Source organism: Phocoena sinus, chromosome 6 (assembly GCF_008692025.1).
Source record: "Phocoena sinus isolate mPhoSin1 chromosome 6, mPhoSin1.pri, whole genome shotgun sequence".
Taxonomy (NCBI): domain Eukaryota; kingdom Metazoa; phylum Chordata; class Mammalia; order Artiodactyla; family Phocoenidae; genus Phocoena; species Phocoena sinus.
The window spans coordinates 26916-49052 of NC_045768.1; the positions used below are offsets into that span (position 1 = coordinate 26916).

A 22137-nucleotide genomic window follows, 5' to 3' on the forward strand; every position below is an offset into this window, starting at 1 on the left:
TCCCTCCGTACCCTTTGTGGCCCACCCCTTCGCCCTCTCCCAGGGCCCTGGCATCAGCGATGTGTTTTCTGTCTCAACTGTTTCATCTTCTCAGAATGTCACACAAATGGCTTCACACGACATGCTGTCGAGTCTGACTTTTCACCCAGCACGATGCATCTGAGCCCCACCCACGCCAAGCACATCGGTAGCCTGTTTCTCTGTTGCTGAGTGAGAACCGTCTCATCGCACAGACACACCACAGTTTGATTATCCGTCACCATTTGGCTGATGGTTGAAGTTGTTTACAGTTTGGCGCGATTATGAATAAAGCCACAAACTTTAGCGTATAGGTTTTTGTGTGCGTGTATACTTTCATGTCATCTCCCTTAGGAGTGGGATGCCTGGGCCACACGATCAAGAACGGTGAAGCTGTTTTCCAGAGCGGCGGCACCACTGTATCCACACTAGGAACACGAGAACTCGAGTTTTCTGCGTTCTCATCAGTACTTACCGTTGTCATTCTTTAAACGGCTGAAACACTTTATTCTTTTTGCAAAATTGTTTTTGCTCCTCAAGTTTGTGTGCTTTTCTACGTATATTTTAGAATCAGTTTATAAATTCCAACCCAGAACGCCTGTTGGGGTTTTGCCTGGCATAACACTGAGCCTATCGATCCATATGAGAACTGACAAGACTGCGTCTCCCAATGAACACGATGCCGTGCTTGGCTTATTTATTAAAGAAGATTCCTTTGGTCAATATTCTGAAATTTGCAGCATACACTCTAGCATATATATTTTTAGAGTTAGCCAGTTATTTGATGTTTTTGGTGCAATTTTAACGGAACTTTTTCAATTTCAGTTGTTAATTGCTAATCTATAGAAATACATTTGCTTTTCATATACTGACCTTGCTATACTCAGGTATTAGTTTTAGTAACTTCTTCTCACAGCTTTAAACGACAGAAATATATTGTCTCAGTTCTGGAGGCCAGAAGCTCAAAATCAAGGTATCGACAAGGCTGTGATCCCTTGAAAGGCTCTAATGAAGAACGCTTCTTGTCTCTTCCTAGCTTCTGGTGGTTCCCAGCAATCCTTCATATTCCTAGGCTTGTAGACGCTTTGGTTTTATTAACTTTTTATTTGATTCTTTAAGATTCTCTGTATAGATAATCATGTCAGTCATGAATAGAGACAATTTTATTTATTTCTTTCCGATTGGTACACCTCTTATTTCTTTTTCTTGACTTGTTACAATGGCTAGAGCCTCAAGTATGATATTGAACAAAAATGGTGACAGGAGACATCCTTGCCTTGTTACTGATCTTAGGGGGAAAGGAGCCAGCCTTTCTCTGTTAAGCATGTCATTAGCTGTAGGTTTATCATAGATATCCTTGATCAGATTGAGGAAGTTTGCTTTAATTTCTAGTTTATGTAGAATTTATGTATCATAAATGGATGCTGAATTTTGTCAAAGCCTTTTCTGCGTCTATTGAGATAATCATATAGTTTTTCCTCCTTGATATATTAAGTTATATTGATTGATTTTTAAACTTGAACCCACCTTGCATTTTTCATTCCTGGGATAAACCCTACTTTAATCAACATGTTCAGTTTGCTAAAGTTGTGCTGAAAATTTTATTGTTCATATTCATGAGGAATGTTGGTCTGTAATTTTTTTGCTTGTAATGTCTCTGTCTAGTTTTGGTATCAGAGTAATGCTGGCCTCGTAAAATAAATTGGGAAATACCTTCTCTTTTTCTACTGTCTAGAGGACTTTGTATAGAATTATTTCCTCCTTAAACGTCTGGTTGACTTCATCAATGAAACAAATTGGGCCCATGATTTTCTTTGTTGGAAGATTTTTAACTATGAATTTAATTTATTTAATATATACAGTATTACTAAGGTTATCTATTTCCTTTTATTTTTCCAGGTTATCTATTTTTGAATGAGCCTCATAGTTTGTGTCAAGGAATTTTTCCATTTAAGTTACTGAAGTTATTGACATAAAGTTGTTTACAAAATTTCCCTGTTATCCATTTAATGTCAGCAGGATCTACAGTGATATTCCCTCTTTCGTTCCTTATATTGGTTATTTTTATCTATTTTTCGTGATCAGGCTAGCTAGAGATTTGATAATTTTACTGGTTTGATTTTTAACATGATCATTCTGGCTGTTGTGTTGAAGGTAGACTGAAAGAGGCAAGGGCAGAAGCAGACCAGTTAGAAGGTTACTGCAACAACCCAGTCAAGAAGAACAAGAGTGACTTGGACCAGGAGGTGGCAGTAGGAAAGGCTGGACAAGCGATCATATTCTGAGTGTATTTTGAAGGTGGAGTCAGAAGATACTATAAGGGTTCAGATATGGATCAGAAGTAGGGTAAGAAAAGAAAGTAGGACATAAAAATGACTGCAAAAGTCTTGGCTTGAGCAACTCTAACAGCAGTGTCCACTGATGGAGACAGGGAGGAATCTGGGGAGTATCTGGAACTCAAGGGTCAGCACGTGAACTCTGGATGCTCACTGGGCCTCCAAGTACAGACGGTGAAAAATTTGTGGGGTATATAAGCCTGGGGTGTAGGAGCAGACGTGGACTGAAAATACAAAATTGGAATTCACAACATTGGAAGCCATGGGAAAAGGTGAGAATGTATGCCTGAGGCACACAGTGACCTTCAGAGGTTGGGAGAAGACAGAAAAAGAGACACAAAGGGGTTTCACACAGAAGGGAGTCACAACTGCGGAAAGGCTGTGGACAGGTCCGTGAGGCAAGGGCTGAGAAGGGGAGGTCCCTGCGGAGCTTGACAAGAGCAGTTCCTACAAAGCTTTGCACTGTGAAAGATGGACTGCAGACTACGAAAGGAGAAATCAGAGACAATGCAGACCTGTGTCTCCTGTTGCTAAGAAGGAGAGAAGAAAAAGAGAGAAGTCGATGGAGGCGGAAGAGAAAAACTTTTTAAAAATAGGAAAAATAACAGCACATTTACATATTGATAGAAATAATCCAGCAGAGAGAGAAAGTTGACCGGGCAAGAAATAGAATACAGAATTTCTGTCATGACATCCTTGGGTAAATGATGAAAACAGGGCAGAGTGTGCGAGCGGGAGGACTGGCCTCTGCTCATGTGCTACACAAGAGAGAGCAGAGCTCAAGGGCACAGACGCAGGGAGGAAGGCCGTGTGGGGGGAGGGCCCTCTGGTGACTCATGTTCTCTGCGAAGGGGAAGCTGTCATCACATGCGGTGGGGAGGGGAGGTTCATTTCCTCCTTGGTGTGGCTCAGGCTGTGTCGTTCCACCAGTAACTCCGGAGAGGGCCTGATGGGGGAACTGGGCTCACTATGGGGAAGGGGCAGACTACTCACCCCATGAGGGGTACTGGCTCATGTGACGCTGGCTCCAACACTGCAGAACTCTGGGAAATCTGGAGCCATTCCATTTCACTCCACCTCAGCTTCCTCATGTGAAAATGGGATCACCGCAGCACTAACGTGCAGGATGGTTTCGGGGGACAAGGTCGGTCTGACAGAGGTACCAGGGGCAGTCGTTCTCCATCCAGTCCAGACAAGCCCCTCCTCCCGCCCCTGCACAGCTGCCTGGGACGGCTCCCGGGGGCGCTCACGCAGCCCTGGCTTTGTGCCTCCCTCAAGGCTGGCTTGCTCACCTGGAGCCAGCTTGATCTCCAGTGCGGTCCGGATAAGCGCCATCAGCGTGGACGTGAAGTGGACGGTCATGTCCTCGTTGGAGATGGGCATGTTCATACGAACGAGGCGCTGGGGACAAGGGGGCAGGTCAGGGCCAGGCCTCCCAGGGTGCCCCCGCCACAGGGCTACACAGTGCTCGAGGGCCCTGGAGGCTGGGCTTGGCCTCCCAGAGGTGGTCCCTGCAGGTGCCCAGGACCAAGAGAGGTTGGATGCATGGGAGTTTTGCCAGCATTCACACTACCCCTGGACCCCCACCCTCATCTGAGCTGAGGGTTCCCTTGGCTGCAGAAAAGTAGAAGTCCAGGTACATCTTGTACAACGGGGCCAGGCCATAAGTCTGGATCCCTCTGAAAGAACAGGCATGTCTCAGCCAGAGGGGCCCTTGCCCACTGCCCATGACAGCACAAGTGTGTGGCCTAGGCTGAAGAGGGGTCTGGGCTGGCTGCAGGACCCCTGAGGCAGCCCACAGACAGGAGCACTGGACGACGGGTGGGGCAGCCAAGACCACAGGCTCAGAGGTCAGCTCCCAGTGAGGAGACCCGCAGCCCCGGGAAGGCCTCTGCGTCTCACCACCCAGCTACGGGGCCAGGAACAGATGCTTGATGCCACCAGCCCAAGGCAGCAAGGGAAGCCTCAGAGAGCAGCTCCTTCCAGGGGGAAGGACCCAAACAGATGTGACTGAACAGGGCCTCAGGCTCGGCCAGCTGCCTGGGGACCCAGGGCCATCCCACAGGAACACAAGTGCTCGGACCAGACTGGGAGCCCTGCAAGCTTGCTCCCTGTTTCCCCATCAGGTGAACAGCCCCCTTTCCTCTCTTCCATTTTCCAGGACAGAACAGCTGGAGACAGGTGTCCCTGAGGCTCTGAGAACTTATGCGATCTCCAGGAGGAAAAGGGTCTCAGGTGTGTCTGGAACGTCCTGAGCACTGGGGGGCCACCTCGCCTGCCAAGTAGAGCCCTCAGGGCACCGTGAGCCCCCTGTCCTCTCCCATCCAGGATGGGAGCTAGAGATGGGGGCACAGGGCCCCTCCCTGGGGTCTGCCTGCCCTCTGCCAAGCCTGAACCCTGTGACAGGGCAGCCTCTCTGTCCCTTCTCTGGTTAGGGCCACTCTGCCCCCAGGCCTGCCCCCAGCATCCTGGCACCAAATCCAGTCTTCAGCCTGATGGAGGGCAGGTGGCTAGAGACACGAGCCCAGACTCCGTCCCCTAATGCTGGCAAAGCCCCACTTGGCACCTCCAATCATGGTCCTAGGACCTTGCTGGTCACCTGTGTGACACACACGGCTTCCCAGAGCACGGTGTCCCTGGAGACCAGCACCGATGGCAGTGGGAGAGGCAGAGGGGTTCCACGCGAGGGGAGAGTCAGGGAGTCAGGGGCCAGCGGGAAGGAGGGGCAAGCAGGTGTTTTCCAAGAGAGGAGAGCTCTGTCCGGGACACCTTTACCAGAGCCCCTTCTGCCTGCCCAGGCCCGGGAGAGCCAGGAATCTCAGGGAGCAGCAAAGGGGCGAGACCAGGGCAAACACACAGGAGTCTCTGCCTGGGCCTAGACCCTCTTGGACATGGCGCTCTGTGCAATCTCCTGGACCCTCCCCAACTCACCAAGCCCATCCACTTCCACCCACCACGAGGCCTCACCTGGTCTCTTCACTGACAGAACCTTGGAGTTGGCCAGCACACCTGGGGAGGAACTCCAAAGGCTACCCCGTCACGGCCCTGGCTGCCCACCCTGGCCCCAGGTGTCAGTGTGGACACAGCTCTCCTTCTTGGGGACAAAGCTACAGCCTTTCATGCACGGCCTCCAGGCAGGCTCCACTCACATGCCGGGCAGGGGAGGACCAAGGAAGACACTAGAGGCGTCTGCATATGGCCTGGAGGAGCCACTTAGCTCCCAGAGGCTGTGCTGAGCCAGGGGAGAGATGCAAGCCCAGAATCGGAGCACAGAGACAGACAGCGTGGACAGAATCAGAAAGATGAAAGCTCTGGTGGGAAGCCTGCTCAGAGAGGGAGACAGCAGTCAGGCCCCAGACACATGCTGGCATGAGTCTCGGGAGTACTGAGGGCTCTTGAGAGGGCGGAGTGCTGGAGGGATGGGAGGTGCTTACTCACCAAGGGGGTGACGGAGGATGCAGGGGCAGGTGGGAGCAGGCTTGGGGATGGGGCCATGTGGTCTGCTCGCCCACCCGGGAGGGAGGCCTGGCGGTGTCCTCAGTTTACCCCCCTCCTTGCAGCTCAGCCTGCTGGGCCCTCAGCAGCAGGGTGGGAGGGACATGGGACCACCCAGGCCCCAGAGGCTGTTCTCACCCCGCAGGGCCCTCTGGAGCCCCAGGAATGAAGGCAGGATGCCTCTCTCCAGCACCCTTCCTTCTTAAGGCTCCGTGAACCCACGAAGCCCTAGAGACAACGCTCCCTCCCCAGCCCGGGAAGTTCTGCACATGCGGGGCTGGGGGCAGGCTCTTCAGGTGCACCCTGCAGAGACCTTGCAGGCCGCTGCTCCCCCAGGGTCAGACCCTCAGGGCTAGACAACTCCACCCACATCAGGGGCTTAGGGGACAGAGGAGCAGAGTGTGGTCCTGAGCTCAGAACAAAAACAGGCTCTGTCAAAAAAGCTGGTCTGTCCCCTCCTTTCTAGGGAAGAGAAGGGAAGGAGAAGAGGCAGCTGGTGGGCTCCAGCTCCATGTTCCCGAGCCTCCCCGGGGGCTCTCAGAGGGGCAGCCCTGGGGGACAAGGGGCCAGTGCAGGGACACCTCGTGGTGTCTGCTTCCCTCTGTTTGGGAAGGAAGCAGAGATGTTCGGGGCAGAGAAGAGAAAGAAACAGTGAGACAGCACAGCAGCAGACAAACAGATGGACAAGCCCCAGAAGAGACACGGGAGCCCGGCCGCAGCACAGACAGCCTGCGGGTTGTGGGCGTGGGGTCTACCTTGTATGCAACTCGAGCAGGGCATTTCTTCCCCAGCCCCAGGGGCGGGGACATGTGTTTCAGCATCTCAAACATATCATTGTAACTGATGCGGCCACTGGAGGCCCGGCCCACAGGACAGAGGCAGAGTGGGGTCCACGGTGGGGGGCACAGCAGGAGGGAAGGGGGAGGAAGCAGACAAGAAAACAGAGCCAGTTAACCAGCATCGGATTAAACGACAAAACAGGTAAAATGAGGGATTTCTCTGCTGGGCTCGATCCCCTCCTTGCCCCCAGCCTCACCTCCGCACTCTGGTCCCACGCAGGGAGCGGGCAGGGGGGCATCTGAGCTAATGAACATGGAGGGAATGACAGGCTGCATCGGGGCGGCTTTGGGTTGTCAACTCTGATTTTACACTTTCAGAAGCCACGGGTAATGCCAAATTGGAAAAGAGCTGTTTCACCATGCCAGGGCAGCTGGTAGAGTTAAGTGACCAGCAGGGCCGGCTGGAGATCCACAGCAGAAACATCAGCTTGTCTGATGAGCAAATTCACGCTCAATTTGCTTCCAAGTTAGCCGAGAGGCTTAAGAAGTGGAGAAAAGTCTAAAGCAGGCCAGAAAACTAGAGCGAGAGCCACGCTGTTCTGCAGGGAGCCCCGAGGCTCCAGAGACGAAGTCCACGGGGCCAAGGCCAGCTCCAGGCCCAGAGACACCCGAGGCCGGCCCGGGGCAGGGCTGCTGCTGGGTCACGGCTGGGTGGGAAATGAGAGACTGCAGAGGGGGCGGGGGGGTCAGCCGGGGTGAGATGTGGCTTGGTGCCCCTCTTGTACCCTCCTGACAGCACGCCAGGAAGGGCTGGGACCAACATAAGGGATAAGGCTCCAGACTCAGGGAGGTGTCCAGGGGTTGTTGACTGTGTCTCCTCCGAGGCAGACGGGCCACCAGTCCTGAAGCCTCACCTCCACCCCTGGGATGGCTGCCTACGGGACCTGCTTGGGCTCCCAGAGACACAGGCAGGTTCAGGCCACCAAAGAGAGAAGGCGGACAGCCTTCTCCTGGCAGGTGGATCCACCCCAGGGTCTGGCCCTCCTCCCAGGGCTCCTGGGCTCAGCTGAGTGGCTCCATCCAGAGGTGAAGCAGGACCTGTCTTTGGGCCCCCACTGCCTCCGCCCTCTCCTCCCCCCAGGAACCAGAAAGCCCTGGGTTGTTGGACTCTCCTGACCAGAGGGGCAGCTGCTCCTGGTCTACCTGCACCCACACCCCCCTCCTCGGGGGCCCTTGGCCTCTGGACTGTCTGACCTTCAGTCCACCTTCAAGAGCCCGGAGGCAAATCCGGGTGAGACGCCTGCTTCCTTGGCACAGGTGGGACCCGGTCCCCATCCTCACGGCCCGGCCAGAAAGCTCTGTGCACACCGTCTCATGAGGCTGCCTGTCCCCAGCCAGCTGGAGGGGTCGGGAGTCAGATGGGGAACCGAAGTGTCCAGGAGGTTGGAGTGCGGGCAGGACAGGGCAGGAGGGGCGAGAGGTGAGGTGTCATCATTCCCAAACCAGGCAGGGAGTGTGTGCTGTGTTTGCATTTCGGGCAGGGAAGAGTACCGTCAGTTGGAGGCTCTGAAGTAGCACACCTGGCTGGCCAACCTACGAGGGCAGTTCTTCCCTAAGCCAACGGGTGGCGCAAGACAACGCAACGAACTGTACATATCCTTATAATGAATCCGGCAACTGGAAAGGAAACGTCACAGGCCATGGCAACCGAGGCACGAGGAGCCCGTCCCGCCCGCCCAGCCTTGCGCAGTCCGGAGGTGGAGCCGAGGCAGGCTGGACAGGCGGCTCCCGGCTGGGGCCTGGGCCGGAGAGCCCCAGGAGGCGCGGCGGCCCGCAGACAGTTTCCAGAGCCCACTGCAGCCGGGAGACGTTCCCTACAGAACAGCCTCGGGCCCTGTGTGTCTGCCCTGCACACAGCACAACCGTTGGTCCCTCGACCCCTGGGCCTCGTTCACGGCTGTCTGGCCGCCCCTCCCCTCACTCCCTGAGTGCCTGAGCCCCCAGGGCCCCCTTGGCCGAGCCTTCTCTGCACACCTGGCTCTCCTGACTATCCCTGCCTCTCTGAGCACACCGTGTCCTTCCCTGGGGTCTGCGGGTCTGGCCAAGGGTCCCTCTTGTCCCCGGGTGGGCACCCCAGCCCACGCTGACGCTTGCCTTTCCTGCAAGATGGCCCCCTCAGTCTCACCAACTCCAAACTGTGTTGCACTTACTTCTGGGAAAGAGGGAGTGAAGAGGAAGCCCCATTCCGGCCTCACGCAAGGTGCTTGCTAACCTTGTGGACCCAAGGGACCAGCACAAAGAGGCTGGAAGCCTGGCGGAGGCACAGCCCCTACCGTCACCCCTGTTCCTCGGCCCATCTTCTCTCTTCTGCCATTAAACCCCTCAGCCGCCACCAGAGGAAAAGTGGGGGCCTGATCCTGTAAGGCTGGTTCCAAAGCTGTTCTCTCTGTCTATAAAACGAAGTCAAAGCTAGCTGTTTGGCCACCCTTGCAGCCCCTCTGCGATGTGCCCTCCCCGCGAGCCAGGCACCCAGCCCCTTCCCGTGCTCCCGCCCCCACCCTCCTCTAGAGCGAGCTCCGTCCACCCCACTCCTTCAGTTCAGCTCAGCTGCCACCTCCGCTGACCCACCAGCCAGAGGTAAGCTCTCCCTCCGCAGACACGCCTGGCCTGCAGCTCCTCTGCCCCACGCCCGGCTGGGCCGAGCAGAGCTGAGAGCACACACCTGCTCCCCTGTGGGCCCCAGGCCCCAGCACATGGCACAGACTCAGGGACGTTTACTGGACAGATGGGTGACCACGAGGGTGAGCAGACAGACCGCTCACGGTAGCGGGTAGTGACCCTCCTGCTGAGTCTCCACACTTCACCACGAAGCGCTGAGGCAACAGCAAAAGGGAGGGTGGGGGAAGGCGGCGCCAGAAAGCAACAACTCCACGCCTTCCTCATCCCCCCACAGCATGCATGTGTACACACACATGTGCACGTACACGCCCAAGCACACCTGCATTCACACACACACGCGCGCAAAGATGCGCTGCAGTCACGTGCTCACAATCACACGTGCTGCTGCACATGCAAAAACACGTGCACACACACGTGTGCCCGCCTGCACGTAAACGCACTCACATGCACTCGGGTGCACACAGACCTGTGCGCAGACAGCACACACGTGCATGTGCTGTGCACACTCACGTAACACACACACACACACACAGAAGCTCAGGAAACTTCATAAAGTTTGTTCTTGCTTCAGCCTCCCCAAGAATGAGGAGACGGCAGATGGTCCCTGGGAAATAAAGATGGCCACGGCCCTGCAGCTGTCACAGAGGCTAGTTGAAGGCTCAAGCACGCTCTGCCCTGCCCAGTCGTGGGGTACAGACCCAGCCTGCTCAGCTGCCCCAGCCTCTCGTGGGAGAAGCAAGTCTGAGTGTCAGTTGCAGGTCGTGCCTGTGCTACTTCCGGACTGGGGGTCTTGTGTTATCTTGCTCTGGGCTGACGCTTACATTTTGCTATCTACTCTTCCGTAAGCACTTCACCGTATTCCTGAATGCCTATGCCTTCCAGAGGCCCCAGTTCTAGAACCCTGGATTTGGGAAACAGTCAGCCGTCTCTGCACAATCACAAAGCTGCCGTCTGACCCACGTCCACTTCTTGTGTGTCCTAATTCTGCTCCACCTGGGGCTGACTGGGGAGGTGCTGGCTCTACAGTCCATAAAGATCTGGGAGACATGATCCTCCTCTCGCAGGCCTGCACTGACTTGCCTTTGCCTGTTAGTCCAAGGCATGCTCTATACAACATCTGCCGTCTGACCCACGTCCACTTCTTGTGTGTCCCAATTCTGCTCCACCTGGGGCTGACTGGGGAGGTGCTGGCTCTACAGTCCATAAAGATCTGGGAGACATGATCCTCCTCTCGCAGGCCTGTACTGACTTGCCTTTGCCTGTTAGTCCAAGGCATGCTCTATACAACATCTGTGTTTTTCTCCTCTAGAAAAATATATGCCCAGAAGCAGCAGCATCTCTTCAGACCACAGTCAGGATGACCCTCCAGGAATGAGCCTCAATCCTGCCTCACTGGACTCTCTCCCGCCCTCTGCCTGACAAGGACCAGGCCTTGGGTGTGGTCAGTCTCCCCTCCGGTATGACTGGGCCTTCCTGACCAGAGAACCCAGGAATACCCCTGAGCCTGTGGACTCAAGCATGTGCTGTGGGCAAATGTGCTGATGCATCAAAAAAATGATGGGACTCTCCAAGACCATGAAAAATCACATACAACACGAACCATAAATAACAGCCAGGCTTGTTCTACACTGTGTGAAAACTGTCAATTTTTCACTACACTGGAACACACTCAGAGATGCTCTGGGCCTGCAAGAGCCCCAGGGCCCTGGTGCTGCCCAGACCAGAAAGGGCCTCACATAACGCCTTCTGGATCTTCACTGTGATGGGATGGGGGATCCAGGGAGACTGCATGAGAAGTGGGTACGGGAGCCCAGCCAAGCTCCCAGGATTTTGGGGCCTGGAAAGCTCCAGAGTATTCCCCTTGCTGAACGTGGATTCAGAGTCCCAGGTGCTCTGTGGGTAGCAGGATCCTCCCAGGAGGACGCTGACCCTCTCCTCCAGGCCTCTGCCAGACAAAGGGTGACCAAACACAGAGCTGCGCCACAGGGACGCGGGCAGGCCAGGGAGCCTGAGGGAGAGGAGGCGGGAAGCGGCGGCACCCCAGTTCTAGGGTCTTCTCGTCCCCCTGGAGCCCCCGCCCTGGGGCACAGCTCACTCCCGGGCTCACTGTGAGTGGCGCGCTGAGCAGGCCTGAGCCTTGCCGACGGCCGGATCTCTCGGGCCCTCTGCGTCCTGTGTTCTGCTGCAGAGAGTACACCCTTAGTAACTCCTCAAGCCACGGATCGAGAGGGTGAGTGAAGGAGCGAGCAGGGAATGAGTGAGCGATGAAGGAACAGACAAATCGGCAGATGGTGGATCCGTGCTGCCGTGCTGACCCCGAGGACGAAATGTCACAGGCGTGCAAGCCTCTCCCACGAAACAGTCTCCACCGCCTCCTGACCCCAAGCCACTCCCTTCAGGACACCCCTGCTCCGTCTGGAAGCGAATCGCCCCTCACTTACGCAACAGCAGCGCAGCAACCCTTTTTTACCAAGACCAAAGGGCCTCAATCACACTAGACCCTTTCTGGCAGCTCATCTGATTTCAAGAAAACTTTACCGAGAACCCTCTATTCGCGGCCTGGGCTGGTGACACAGAGGTGCACTTGGCTCCTGACGTCAAGGAGGTGGCAGGGAGGGAGAGCCCCGAGTCCACAGAGGAGAATGTCCTGAGGCCCCACATTATTTCTGCCCACAGAGGTCTCAGAGCTTCACAAGAACGGTGAGGCCCTGAGAGAAGGTCCTTCTCTGTTTCCACACGCTCTCCACGACCCCAGATGTGAGAAGACGGTGAGCTCCCGTTCAATAGGAACCCTGAGTCTCACAACCCCCTGAAAACCTTCCATGACCCCCAGGTAACCGCCGAAGGGCTGGACGGAGGGTCTGAGAAGAGGATTTCTCAGCCCAGGGAGCTGTATACAAGAACACCGAGAGTGGGAATGAGCACACCCCCTGGGAGGCGGGCTCAGCAGTACCCCACGGGGAGCAGGATGGACCCTAACTTACCCCAGCCAAAACCCACAGGGGGAACACTCACTTGAAACATGTCTGCAGCCACCAGCCCTGTGCTGAGATCCGTGGGTGGCTGGGACCACCCCTGAGGACCACGCAGCATGGGGCTCACTCACCACGCAGCCCTGTGCTGAGATCCGTGGGTGGCAGGGACCACCCCTGAGGACCACACAGCATGGGGGCTCACTCACCACGCAGCCGGGTCGTACTCAGCCCACACCCGGATGAACTCGTCCAGGTGGTGAGGCCCTAGGATGGAAGAGTCCCGCGTAAGGTACTCAAAATTGTCCATGATCACCGCCACAAAGAGGTTCAACATCTGCAGGACAGGAAGGAAAAGAGGTGACATCCAGAGACCTCAGCCTGCCCCCTCCCCCACCTCTCCACCTGCAGCCAAAGTCTCCGTGTGAGGCGGACAGGGCAGCAGATGTCACTGACTCAGGAAGAGCCTGCCCAACCTGCTCCCTCCACAGCCTTGCAGAGGGCTTCCCAGGCCCCCTTTACACTGCCACCACCACCAGCAGCATCCTTCCCCGGGTTCTAGGTCCCACAGGCTAACCCCAACCCAGTATTTGTCCTCTGAAGGCTTCTGTTCTCTACTTCTCCCACCCCGTCCTCATTCAGGCCCAGCATCTCCTGTCCATGATCTGTCCTGCCGTCTAGGTTAATCTTCTCCACTGTGTGGTCCCCACCCTCTCCCCTTCTCAGGTAAACCTTCAAGGAAAGTAGCAACTTTGGACTTAATAGTTTGGGCTCTAGAGAACTACAGCTCAGGTATTTTGTTTTGTTTTTTAACTGAGTTGAAATTCACTTAACATAAAATTAAGTCTACAATTCAGTGGCATTTAGTGTACACACAGTACTGTGCAACCACCACTTCCCTAGTTTCAAATTGTTTCATCACTCCTAAAGAATACCTTGCACTCCTAAGTAATCACTCCCTATTCCTCCGTCCTCCCATTCCCTAGAAACCACCAATCTCCTTTCTGTACCTGCAGATTTGTCTATTTTGGATATTTCGAATAAAAAATCCCATACAATGTATGACCTTCTGTGTCTGGCTTCTTTCACTTAGTGTGATGTTTTCAAAGTTCATCCATGTTGCAGCATTTGTCAGAACTTCCTTCCTGTTGATGGCTGAATAATATTCCTTTGTCGGTATGTACTACAATTTGTTTATCCATTCATCCGCTGATGGACATTTGGGTTGTTTCCACCTTTGGCTGTTAATGGTTAATGCTGCTATAAATATTCATGGACAAATTTCGGTGTAGGCATATAATTTCATTTCTCTCGTGTACATACCTAGGAATGGGATTTCTGGGTCATATGGTAATTTTATGATTAAGTTTTTGAGGAACTTCCAAACTGTTTTCCACAGAAGCTTTTGTTTTTTACATTTCCATCAGCAATGCACAGAAGTCCCTATTTCTCCATGTCCTCACCAACACCTGGTATCTTCTGTTTAAAAAAAAAAAAAATTATTCTAGCCATCCTTGTGAGTGCAAAATGGTATCTCATTGTGGTTTTTATTTGCATTTCCTTAATGACCAAGGATGTTGAATGTCTTTATGTGCTTGTTGGCTGGCCAGTTGAATATCTTCTTTGGAAAAATGACTATTCTGATTCTTTGTCCCTTTTTATATGGTTGTTTCTCTTTTTGTTGTTGAGTTGTAGGAGTTCTTTATATATTTTGCATATTAACCCCTTATAAAATATGTTCTCCCATTCCTTCTATTGTATTTTCATATTTTTATAATATCCTTTAATGCACAAAAGTATTGCATTTTGAGTAGTTCAATTTCTCTATTTTTTTTCTTTTCTTGCTTGTGATTGTGATGTCAAATCTAAGAATCCTTTGCCAAATCTGAGGTCATGAAGACTGGTTCCCTATGCTTTCTTCTAAAAGTTTTACAGTTTTAGTTCTCACACTTAGGTCTCTGATCAATTTTGAGTTAATATTTTTACATGGAGTGAGGTAAGGGTCCAACTTCATTTTTTTGCATGTGGATAACCAGTTAGCTCCTCCCCATTTGTTAGAGAAACTGTTCTTTCCATATTGAATGGTCTTGGCATCCTTGTCAAAAATCAATTGGCCATAGGTGTTTGGGTTTGCTTCTAGACTCTCAATCCTATTCCATTGCTCTATATACTTATCCTTATGCCAGCACCACATCGTCCCCCACCCCCAGGCTTTATTAAGGTGGAATTAACAAAATTGTAAGATTCTTAAAGTGTACATTGTGGTGATTTGATATACATATACGTTGTGAAAGGGTTCCCGCCATCTATTAACTAACGCATCTATCACCTCACATGTTTATCTTTTAGTGATACAACATTTAAGTTCTACTCTCTTAGCAAATTTCACTTACATAATACAGTCTTAAAAACTATACTCACCATGTTTTACATCAGATACTCAGACTTTGTTTATATAGCTGAAAGTTTGTACCCTTTTATCAACCTCTCCTTATTTCCCCAATCCCCAGGCCCTGGCAACAACTTTTCTACTCTGTTTCTATGATTCTGACTTCTTTAAAAAAAGATTCCACATATAAGTGATACTATGCACTATTTGTCTTTCTGTCTGGCTTATTTCATTTAGCATAATGCCCTCAAGGTCCATCCAGGTTGCCACAAATTGCAGGATTTCCTTCTCATGGCTGAATCCTAGTCAATTGTGTGTGTGTGTGTGTATCACATCCTCTAGATCCATTCATCTGTTGATGGACACTTAGGCTGTTTCCTATCTTTGCTATTGTGAATCATGCTGCAATGAATGTGGAGTGTACATATCGCTTCAATATCCTGTTTCCATTTCTCTTGGATATATACTCAGAAGTGGAGTTGCTGGATGAATGGAACTGACAGAATGTCATGCCTCGGCTCACCCTTGACATGACCAGGGAGTGTTGGTCCTGTGGATGGTGTGGCATCGTGAATGTGGCTTTCCATGGAACCGTATGTCTGCAGCCAGAGCACAGTGAAGCCAGCCTGGTGGGCTCAACCTTGCACCCATGGATTGGCTGGCTCTTGCAGCACCAGATGTCTTTGAACTTCATAGAGACCACTGTCCCCACTACCTACAAGACGGTGACTCTCCAGAAAGCTTTCCTTCCCCACTGCCCACAGTGGGTCTTCTGAGGTATCAGGGAATGACCCCAACATGCAAATCCTCTCCTTGGTTTCTGGCAACTAGTGAAAGACTAGTTTCATAGATTTTTCTGTATTTTTCTATCAATATGCAAGCTCGTCGATCTCAAATGCACACCTTTCCCAACTACCCCAACCTTCTGCTGTACCTTCCAAAACTCTCAGTTCACCATCAATAGAAATTCTTTTATCTTCATCTTACCCGAACATTCTTCATTTCCCATTGCTCTAGGTGAAACACTGATATCCCCCTCCATCCTCTCAAGAAAAAAGCCTGCCGTTTAAGGTTTCTGGTCTACCAACCTCCCCCTGCTTCCTGGGAAATGTGCACCTGACTTGCTGTATTTGTCCCCACATCTACTCTTCACTCTTGTTGCGGTTAATATCCACAGAGATGGGTCAACTATTGCCTGGCCTCTCTGATCCCTGACCTCCCCCCAGCCTCCCGCCATCATCTCAGCCCCTTACTCGTACGACTGTGCAAAACAACTCATTACCAGTGACTACCACTGAACATTACCATTACCACCTCCAAAGTCTTAACCACAGATGTCTCACTCTCTGCCCACAGTTGCTACGCTTCTGGCTCACTTCATCTAATACTTGTGTCCCATGGGGACCTCTGATCCAGTGGTCCTGCCCCTCCCCTCCCTCCCGTCCCCAGGCCTGATCCCACATCCAGCACTAAGATGATACTTTTACACACATCTTTTTCTCCCTCCTTACACTTGTCTGGTAAATCCCAAATCTGAATAATGCACTTTGCTACCCATGGTGCCAAGTAGAGAATATGGCCCGAGAAAAGCACAAACTGTGCTGGCTGGTCCTGCATGAAAGTTATGACTGTAAATCTGAAGTGTCTGCTCAGCACTGCCCACTGTGGAAAGCAGCTGTCCACTCTTGCTATGCTCTTTGCTTCTTATTATCTCTTGAACCTGCTGCAGTAAGGCTTTGATCCTAACACTCCAAAGAAACTGTTCCTGTGAAGGGCACCCACGGTCTCTACCTTTCCACACCCCATGAACAGTTCTCAGTCATCACTTTACCTCCCAACAATATTTCACATGGTTGATGAATCCCTCCCACTAGGGACACCTTCTTCCCTTGGTTTTTAGGGGACTGCCCTCTCCTGGTTCTCACCTGCCTCACTGCTCCGAATCAACTTGTGGATCCCATGCTCCTTTCTGTCTCCTAAATGCCCCCAGGGCTGAGTCTTCAGCCCTCTTCTCAAACCACACTCTCCATAGGTCAGTGCTCCTCGAATTTAGCACACAAAGAATCACCCAGGAAGTTTACTAAAACTGATTCCTGAGTCCCTCTCCCAGAGACCCTGATACAGCAAGTCTTGGAAGGGACCCAGGAATCTGCATTTCTAACCAGTGCTCAGGCAATGTTTAAGCCGTGGGTCTCTGGACCACACAGGGACCTAGAGGGTATCACCAAGCCTGATGGATACACCAAATACTAACGACGACGGATCCACATCTCCAGCCCAGAGGCCCCCACATGTCTCTAACCACCCCCTCCTTATCCCCACGCCCATGGCTCCCCAACCTTTCCATCTCGGGGCAAGAACCACTCACTCCATCACCCCAGCAAACCCCAGAAGGCAGCGTTTTTCCCTCCTTTACTCTCATGCTCGTGATCAATCAATTGTGTCAGCTCTACCTTTACAATGCAGCCCAAGTCCACACAACTTCTTCCACACCCACCCTCTCCAACTGTCACCTCCAATTATCTCCTGCTCACTTACAGCCTCTCCTGACCAGAAGCCAGAAGGCAGAGTGAGGTTTGAAGATGTCAAGCAGAGGATGCCACTGCTCACAGTGTCCCAGAGCCTTCTGCTGACTTGTAATAAAATCCACACCCTGGGACCTGGCCCGCTGACACCTCCAACCTGACCCCATGAGTTTCCGTAGCTCATGGGTCACAGGCAGGCTGCCTGGAATTCTGCTGCTTCGTATCTTATCACCACGGTGCAAGTCCTTCTAGAAGCTGAGAACTGAGGGACAATTGCCCTACAGAAACTTAAAACCCCTTCCACAGAAGTAAAGGCAGGCCCACAGGAGCTCATTACCCAGTGGGTCCTTTCAGGATTAACGAGGTCCTCATCTCTGGGGAAACGAGGACCATCGATGTGGAATCAGTTTTCATGTGACATGGATCAAAATCAGGGACCGGCAAGAGACTAGGGGGGCCCAAGGCGGGCTGAGACCAGCAGACGCAGGCGATGGGATGGGCACAGTGTCCGGGACTCACCAGAAAGGAGCAGAGGAAGATGAAGGAGACAAAGTAGAAGTAGGCGAAGTCGCTCCCACACTCAGCGGCATTGGCGAGCGCGTCGCAGGCCCGGCTGCCGAGGCAGGACAGCATGATCTCGTGCCAGGCCTCCCCAGTGGCGCTCCTGAGAAGAGGGCAGAGCATGAGGCCCAGGAAGGAAGGCCCAGGACCGGCCCTGGGAGGGAGCCTGGGAATTCAGGAGAGCTAGGTTCCTTCCCACAGGGATCCCGCACACGTGTGAGGTCTGGGTATCAGATGTTGCTTCTTAAAAAGAAGCCTCTGACATTAGCTTTTCAAGCTGATCGTAACTGGGAAAGCACTAGCTATGGAAAGAATCCACCGCACCAGAAGTCAGCACCATGGCGAGCTCCCCTCTGTGGGCTCGATCTCCTCCCCGGCAGCCGCCGCCCAGTCTTCCTGGATTCAGGACACAGGGACTCCACCCTTCCCTCTGCTCAGGCCAAACACGCGGGCGTCACCCTCGCCTCTTCTCTCACCGTGTCCTGATCATCAGCTCATCGGCCTTCAAACCAGCCAGACACGTGCTACCCCCACCTCCCTGGGCTGCTGCAACAGCTTCTTAACTGGATGCCCACTCCCCACCAGCAGCCCAGGGATAAGATCAATGACCCCTCAGTGACCCCCTCACTCCCTGCAAAAGTTAAAATCCACATGACTACCCACAGCCTGCCCTTTCCCTGACCTCACCCCACACCAGCCACCCCAGCTTCTCGAACACATCAAGAACACCCCCACCCTGAGCAGCTACTACAGAGGCCCCTCCTGCGTGGACTTTTGCTTCTGTGTGTGAGGCCCGCACCAGGGGCCAGATGTGCACCAGACCTGCAGGTGGGCCAGAGGCCTGGGTCCCCCCTGGGCCCCTATGTGGTCAGCCCTGGGCAGAAGCTGGGCCCACTCCCTATGGACAACAGCTGGTTCAGCCCGTGCCAGGCCTGAATGACGAGGGTGCCCACATGTGACACCAAGATGAGGAAGGAAGAGAGATCTTTGAGATCAAAGGCTTAAAACCAAGGCTCACTTCGTATCTTTTGTGGCACAAGGCAGGCTATTAATAAACAAAGAAATAAAGTGAATGTAATCGCTGAAGTCCAGAGAAACGACACCATCTGCGGAAAGTGTAAGAAGCCTAAGGATCCTGTTCATCTGCTGCCAAGAACAAGTGGAAAACTGTCCGGGCAGCGCGGCGATGCAGCCTGATCTGAGCTCCCCCTCCGCATAAAGAAGGACTCCCGCGCGGCCCAAAACGCATCTGCACAGGGCCAGACGCGCTGGGGGTCCCCAAGGGTGGGCCTGGCAGCAGCCCTCCCGATGCATTTACATAATGAACACAGATGGTGGAACCTCAGGAAAGGGCCCAAGGCAGGGTGTGCTGTCAGGACCCCTCTACCATAAGTCACTACAAAGAGCTCTTTTCTCCCCTCCTAGGGTCATGGGAAATGAGGGAGACACGTTCCACTCTCTGGCCTCCGTCCACAAGTGCATTCTCAAGCCAGGCGGGGGGACAGCCCCAGCCCACGGGCGTCCACGCCTGACAGCCGTGGCTGGGGAGCCGTCCCACACACATCCGCGCAGGGAGGCCTCTGAGCCGACACCAGCCTGTGCTCCTCCAGGCCCCGCCCTGGTGCTCCCCTTGGCTGCACCCCCGAGCCTCAGGAAGTGCAGCTCCCATCAGAACGGCACTGCTGGCCGGTTGGGTTCCCTGGGCCACTGAGCGGGTACAAGCTGCTGACAGCAGCGCTCCACTGCCCTGCTTCTCCTGATGGCACAGGTCCCCGGAATCACTAAGGTGAGCACACGGGAAGCTTGGGGCTGGCACACCAAGAAAAGCCCTTTGGACACCTTCTGTCCTCCCAGACCTCTCGGGCTGCAGCCCCACTGGAGGCCTTGCAGCTGCCGCCGGGGAGCAGAGACAAGGTGAAGGAGGCGGGCCCGGCCTGGCGCTCTCAGGCTGACCTCCTCAGGGCCTCCCCTTCGGGCTGTCTTGAGGCCCAGGAGCCCTTAGGGAAGAACAAGTAGGGAAAGAAGAGAAACTGGAAAGGTCTGCTGCGGAGAAGCCAGTGTGACCAGGGCTGGGGGGTGGTCCCATCCTGAGTGAAGAAGCCAGTGAGCCTGGACCCACCTCCCCACAACGCACCTGAACAGCAGCATCAAGGCTTGTAGAAACGTCCGAAAGTTGTTGTGCCGGTTGATGCTGGTGTCGTCATCCAGGGCGATGTTTCCAAACACCTGAAGTGGAGAAGAAGGCTGCAGACCACTGCTGCTGGGTCTTCAGGAGCTGCAGCCGGGCAGGAGACGGTGTGTGTGCATGTGTGCACCCACATGGGACAGGACGCTGCCCTGAGCCAGATAACCCCGACAGAAGCCGCCACCACTGCTGCCGGGGCTGGTGGCTTCCAGCTCCAGCAGCGTCTCTGCATTTCCAGGGTAGAGAAAACCTCTGGAGAGGCAAACGTATCCCTGTCCCACGGCCCAGCGTGCGCTGGCTCTGGCTCTGAGCCTGTCCAGGGATCTCCCAGAGTGACTAGTAAAAGTGGGGGACCCAGAGCTAAGTCTTGGTGGGCTCTGCCAGACAGAAGAAGGGAAGCGTTTTAAAATTCACTCTCTCATCAGGGACTCCAAACCAGTAATTATACTGATATTACGATACGTCACTTGAACCCTTCTCTTTACACTTCTGTGCAAACATCACAATGGGTTTTCTATCCATTTAAATTTCTTTCTTTCAAGGTTAGAAATGCAAATGAGTCCCTAACTCTAAGCAGCTTAAACTCTGGAATCCAGATGAAAATGTACGAATCATCATCTATCCATCAAAAATACAGACCAGGCTTTGGGACGAGGGGAAGATGGCAGAAGAGTAAGACGCGGAGATCACCTTCCTTCCCACAGATACACCAGAAATACATCTACACGTGGAACAACTCCTACAGAACACCTACTGAACGCTGGCAGAAGACCTCGGACCTCCCAAAAGGCAAGAAACTCCCCACGTACCTGGGTAGGGCAAAAGAAAAAAGAATAAACAGAGACAAAAGGATAGGGACAGGTCCTGCACCAGCGGGAGGGAGCTGTGAAGGAGGAAAGGTTTCCACACACTAGGAGCCCCTTTGCGGGCAGAGACTGTGGGTGGCGGAGGCGGAAGCTTCGGCACCGCGGAGGAGAGCGCAGCAACAGGGGTGCGGAGGGCAAAGCGGAGAGATTCCCGCACAGAGGATCGGTGCCGACCGGCACTCACCAGCCCGAGAGGCTTGTCTGCTCACCCGCCGGGGCGGGCGGGGCAAGGAGCTGAGGCTCGGGCTTCGGTCGGAGCGCCGGGAGAGGACTGGGGTTGGCGGCGTGAACACAGCCTGCAGGGGGTTAGTGCGCCACGGCTAACCGGGAGGGAGTCCAGGGAAAAGTCTGGACCTGCCGAAGAGGCAAGAGACTTTTTCTTCCCTCTTTGTTTCCTGGTGCTCGAGGAGAGAGGATTAAGAGCGCTGCTTAAAGGAGCTCCAGAGATGGCGCGAGTCGCGGCTAAAAGCGCGGACCCCAGAGATGGGCATGAGACGCTGAGGCTGCTGCTGCCGCCACCAAGAAGCCTGTGTGCGAGCACAGGTCACTGTCCACACCTCCCTTCCAGGGAGCCTGTGCAGCCCGCCACCGCCAGGGTCCCGGGATCCAGGGGCAACTTCCCCGGGAGAACGCACGGCGCGCCTCAGGCTGGTGCAACGTCACGCCGGCCTCTGCCGCCGCAGGCCCGCCCCGCACGCAGTGCCCCTCCCTCCCCCGGGCCTGAGTGAGCCACAGACCCCGAATCAGCGGCTCCTTTAACCCCGTCCTGTCTGAGCGAAGAACAGACGCCCTCCTGCGACCTACACGCAGAGGCGGGGCCAAATCCAAAGCTGAATCCCGGGAGCTGTGTGAACAAAGAAGAGAAAGGGAAATCTCTCCCAGCAGCCTCAGAAGCAGCGGATTAAAGCTCCACGATCAACTTGATGTACCTGCATCTGTGGAATACCTGAATAGACAACGAGTCATCCCAAATTGAGGAGGTGGACTTGGAGAGCAAGATTTATGATTTTTTCCCCTTTTCCGCTTTTTGTGTGTATGTGTATGCTTCTGTGTGAGATTTTGTCTGTATAGCTTTGCTTCCACCATTTGTCCTAGGGTTCTATCCGTTTCTTTCTTTTTTTTCTTAAAAAATTTTTTTTTCTTAATAATTATTTTTTATTTAATAACTTTATTTTATTTTACGTTACTTTATTTTATTTTATCTTGTTTCTTTCTTTATTTTTCTTTCTTTCTTTCTTTCTTCTTTCTTTCTACTTTTTCTCCCTTTTATTCTGAGCCTTGTGGATGAAAGGCTCTTGGTGCAGCAGCCAGGAGTCAGTGCTGTGCCTCTGA

The 22137-nt window shown here is 53.3% G+C and overlaps 1 protein-coding gene across 1 annotated transcript in view; it reads right to left on the minus strand.

Moving 5' to 3' along the window:
• The window catches only part of CACNA1B (calcium voltage-gated channel subunit alpha1 B), a 196066-nt gene that overhangs the window by 10636 nt on the left and 163293 nt on the right, over window positions 1-22137 (minus strand). The window contains 5 exon segments of the mRNA XM_032634862.1: window positions 3647-3755; window positions 6605-6701; window positions 12489-12616; window positions 17713-17857; window positions 19889-19980. Coding sequence (XP_032490753.1) covers window positions 3647-3755; window positions 6605-6701; window positions 12489-12616; window positions 17713-17857; window positions 19889-19980 — 571 coding nt within the window.